This window comes from Branchiostoma belcheri, unplaced genomic scaffold (genome assembly GCF_001625305.1).
Source record: "Branchiostoma belcheri isolate BF01 breed outbred unplaced genomic scaffold, Haploidv18h27 scaffold8, whole genome shotgun sequence".
Taxonomy (NCBI): Eukaryota; Metazoa; Chordata; class Leptocardii; order Amphioxiformes; family Branchiostomatidae; genus Branchiostoma; species Branchiostoma belcheri.
In genome coordinates, this window is record NW_017804464.1 from 2,118,465 (window position 1) to 2,123,197 (window position 4,733).

General features: G+C 38.5%; 1 protein-coding gene across 1 annotated transcript in view; it reads right to left on the reverse strand.

Moving 5' to 3' along the window:
• LOC109486029 overlaps positions 1 to 3,773 on the reverse strand; it is a 6,679-nt gene extending 2,906 nt beyond the window's left edge. Inside the window, exons 1-6 of the mRNA XM_019789721.1 lie at positions 3,597 to 3,773; positions 2,779 to 3,095; positions 2,343 to 2,471; positions 1,850 to 2,032; positions 1,017 to 1,208; positions 45 to 233 (exon numbers count right to left, since the gene is read on the reverse strand). Of these exons, the coding sequence (XP_019645280.1) occupies positions 45 to 233; positions 1,017 to 1,208; positions 1,850 to 2,032; positions 2,343 to 2,471; positions 2,779 to 3,061 (976 nt within the window). The 5' untranslated portion in view covers positions 3,062 to 3,095; positions 3,597 to 3,773. The remainder of the gene's footprint in view (positions 1 to 44; positions 234 to 1,016; positions 1,209 to 1,849; positions 2,033 to 2,342; positions 2,472 to 2,778; positions 3,096 to 3,596) is intronic.
• Between the last annotated feature and the right edge of the window lie 960 nt (positions 3,774 to 4,733).

The window sequence follows — 4,733 nt, forward strand, 5'->3', positions numbered from 1 at the left end:
TCACAGAAGGAATCAGGGGAACAGAGCCTTCTCCTGCCAGTAACGACACAGGTAAGGATGGAAATATCTGTCCCTGATGATGTGTTTAACTAGCTCATTGGCACTCCAAGCTGTTTTGATGGCCATGGCTGCTGTTGAGTCTTTCTGGAAGAACTCATCCACACAGTGTAGCCACGCCCAGGCATCCTCTGGGGTTGGGTACAACTGCTCTTGTTCATGACAGACACATTCTCCTGTGGAAGAATGCAAAACAATTTACAGTTTACAATTTACAGTCATGTGACAGTTACCTCTTGTTACTTTTATCCATTATCAATTTTGGTTGAACCTAAATTATTATTATTTATCATCTATGTTACATTTGATTTGATTTCTGTATATGACCAGTACTATTTAATTTCCTGTATTTATTATATATTATGTTAAGTTATAATTTATGTTACATCTGATTCTCTGTACCTTTTGATCTGTTTTGATTTTGTATTTTGTCGGTGCCTTATAAGCCCATATGGGCTGGGCGGCATATTAATTGCAATGGCACGATAATAAGCAGTCATTCATTCATTCATACAGTCATATTCTAATCATAAGATTATTGGAATGGCATATTTCACCTGTAGCATTGTTGCAGGCATATGTTCAGCAGCATCACTTCTTATCAAAAGCACAACAGTTATTGTTACAGTAATCTTATCTTGATGAGTTAATAGAATCCAATGTCTCAATGTAACAAGTGCATAAATGTGCATGTGTGTGTATGTGTATGTGCATGTGCATATGTGTGCATGTGCATGTGTATGTGTACTATGTGTATGTGTATGTGTACTGTGTGTATGTGTATGTGTATGTGTATGTGTATGTGTATGTGTATGTGTACTGTGTGTATGTGTATGTGTATGTGTATGTGTATGTGTATGTGTATGTGTATGTGTGTGTGTAAATGCATGTGTGTGTGTTGACAGTGTACATGTGCTTGAATGGCATGTTACACATTGGATGGGTGCTGACTAACTTACCATCTTGGTGAGAGCCACACACAGCTGTGTACATGAGAGGTGGAGTCTCCACAGGTGTAAGTGGTGGTTGGTACATCTCCAGTTTAGGCTCATGGATTCTCTTCTCTTCTGTGTGTATGTAGCTACAAGATGGGGCCTCGTCTGGAGGAAGTTTTTTCCTCGGGACAATATCTTCTGTGCCATGGCTGGGGTCTGGAGATTGATTCAAATAATGTTGAACTTCCTTCTTACAAAAACATTGTAAGTTCACGAATACAACGTATTCATCATGTTATCAAGAATCCACTAAAAAGATAAAGGTGTCCTTAAAAAAAAAAGTTCAATACATGTATTTGTCACGTTTAGTGACACTGTATTGGGGCTCATTTCGCATTGAAATGTCCCTCTGTCCATCGGCTGATCTGATCCATATAGAATACAACACAATGTATTCCGTATCGCCCGAGGTATCGGCCCGACCGCGGCTCGGATCGCCTGACGGCCGTTATCGAACATTATTGCGGCCCGGGTATGATATACATGGTCAGGCTGTAACCTCAGGTACAGAATGCACAATGCACATGTACATGTATGCTATAATTTTACAGTGCTCATTACCTCGAAACTTATGAGACATTTATCACTGTTGTCTTATTTCAGCAGAGTCACAGAACAGATTCTGAGGTAGTTTGTTTGTTTATCTCTATCTGTTTATTCTATGTTTATCTATATGATGATGTTTTTAATCTATTGTGATGATGTTTGTAAAATGTCAATGCAATTCATACGTGCCCGAAGTACTTCGGCACGTCTGCCATGTTGATATCTAATAAAGATTTGATTTGATATCTTACCAAAATTGGTAGACTTCATTCTTGTGTCAGTGCTGTGGCTGTACTCTATAGTAGATGTAGTGGAGAGGCAGTCATTTGAGGAATCAGAAACTGTTCCAGGTGACTCCTGGCCTTGGTGACTGGACGAGTCTTCACTGCTGAAACACTGTGGATGACGGCTCAGGCACAGTCTAATCTTTCTTGCTATGAAAAGAAAAAAAAAAGAAACTATTGACATGCTTGTGGATTTCCAGCATTGGGGCTAGAGTTACGTGTTTGGTCAAGGTTAGGTATAGGGTTGATATATTAAGCAAACCTATTGTCAGCTTATCTTTTAATAGTTCTATGATGTAATACATGACATTGTAGGAACTAAAACAAACTATCATAGCTACATAGTCATGTTCCTTAGCTTAAAACTAGCAGTTCAGGTTTGCATAACTAAGGCCTATATATATAGTACATGTTTCCCTGTCCTTGGCGCTGACAGTATTTCCCAGTCTTACTAACGTACCTTGTGTGTCCTCTGACACCTTACATTCCCAGGTACCACTGCCATCACGACATGGCTGTGATCTGTCTGAAATGGGATGGACTTCAACTGCACACTCTGCCTTTCTTTTCCTGCCTCGCTGTCTGGATGCTGGATGAAATTTAGGCATTATCACATAAATGTGCACCAAAGGGCATCTATGATAATGAAAACTTTAAGCATTAAGTATATCCTTGGTAAGACATGCCATTGATACTTACCATTACTAAGTTTATTAATACATTTACTATACATGTGTAAAGTAAGTCTTCTATCAAGAGTTTCAAGACACTGAAGTCTTTATATTCAATGCAATTAGCTTTAGGCAAGAACTTTGTACAAATGTAAGGACCTCCTTCAGTATATTCCAATAGTAGAGCATAAACAGATGAAACATAGATTTATGATAAAATGATACCTGTTCTTCCTGTAACTCTTCTCCATAATTCCTTGTTCACTTTCTTCAGTCTCTTCAAGAAGCGACGACAGGCGTCCTCACCCTTACTGTTGATTATGTCCAACAGGTGCCTTGCACAGTCTTGGCTTAATGTGCAACTTTTCACCAAGTTATGTTCTTCTTGTGTGATCATCTTCTTTGAATATATTGCATCTAATACTTGTTTAATCTGGGGTATGTTCATGTCTTGAACAAGAATGGTGCGGTGCCGAAGTAGGGTGTCTTTGCTTGCACAGTTCTCCATGGCTCCTGGTACCACTACAGATTTCTATTTATTTCTGAAAAAAAATGATTCAATAACTGAGAACTTATAATATAATGTAGGCATGCAGCTGAGTCACAATTTTAATGTGTTTTACAAGGACCTACAAATTATTGTATTCACTCTACTATACACTCTTGCACTTGAAGTTATGGAAGTAAAACAGGGAGAGTAGTTATTTTTGACAATAAAAGAACCAGAAAGCAAAGTTAACGTAAAATCATGCATGGATTTTTTACCTCTATGGTAAAATACCTCTATGTTAAAATACGGTAACTTCCTCCATCTTGGGGAGGGGTTATTTTTATTAAGCGACCTTACCCCTAAAACTTAAAAGCTCGGTGAAAAATAACAGGTATTGACATCTACCATTGAAGTTGAATATACTGCGGTAAAAAATAGCACCTTTTAAAGAAGTCACTACGCCTCAATTTTGATGGACTTAACCTGGACTTAACGTGGTTTTGCAACGGAATTTTGACAACTGGAGAGCGTAAATATTTGTATGTATGCTCACCTAAGTCTTCTGGCGTCCCTAACTTCCCTACTATCGCGAGCCGGAAGTTACAAAACTAGTGTAGTTGCCAATATACGCATGAGAAGTAAATTAGGAGATCAATAGTATGGAAAAGGTCACTAGTGGTCCGATAAACAGCCCCGGCCCGCGGCAGGCTGCACTGAAAAATGGTGGTGAAGTGTGGGTCCCGGGCAAGAGTTGGGGATTCCCCTTGCTCATGTGGAGCTAGCCTGCATGCATATGCATGCAAGGGGCTACTCTCCAAGCAGAGGTTTGGGTTTATTTTTGGCGTGTTTTGCGGCTATTTCATCGGGGTTTGGGTTGGGTGAAAGAAAAATTCCAGTGCAAAAAAGGAACCCTGATAAAAAAAGTCTAAAAACACGCCAAAAATAAACCTAAACCTCTGCTTGGAGAGTAGCATGGGGCAGTTTAAATGCCTTTAAAAGTATCCAACACCTTCTGCTTAAGAGTGTGTGGTCCCCCATGAATTTGCCTAACAGTATATATTTATACAAAGCCTAATCTCCAAACAGATCTTTCTGTAGATGCATATAGTATCAAGCTGGATAGGCAGTATCCAATAAATATGCCACGCGCTAGGCTGTTGTAAAAAAGATACTACATTGTAGTACCAAAGAGGGCCCGATAAACACCTAAAACATGCCAAAACTTAGCCAAAACCTCTGCTTGGAGAGAATGTTTAAAAACCTTTAGTAAACGGACATTGCGGACACAAGCTCTTACAGACTTACTGGGATTTTTTTCTGCCCTTTCTGGTTTTAGCTTCAAATGAGCTGAGGAAACTGTAAGTCTTAACTGGTAAGGTAAAACAAAGACATGGGAATTTGTATGAAGTATATTTATTTGCATTGTGCCGAAAGATCATTAAAACGCTTGCAACAAAAGAGTAGCGTAGAAGTTGATGTAAAGAAAAAGCCACAAAGAATTATTAGAAAACAGTAAACACAATATCAACTACAATTAGAAAGTATTCGACAATATCTTTGAGAAAACTTTCCTTCAGTTCAACTAAAAATCGATCATTCCAATAATACTAAAAGGAAAAGAAAGTAATATAATATTGATATACATAAGATTGTACAGATTAAAATAAAATAGACAACTACTACCGCTTAA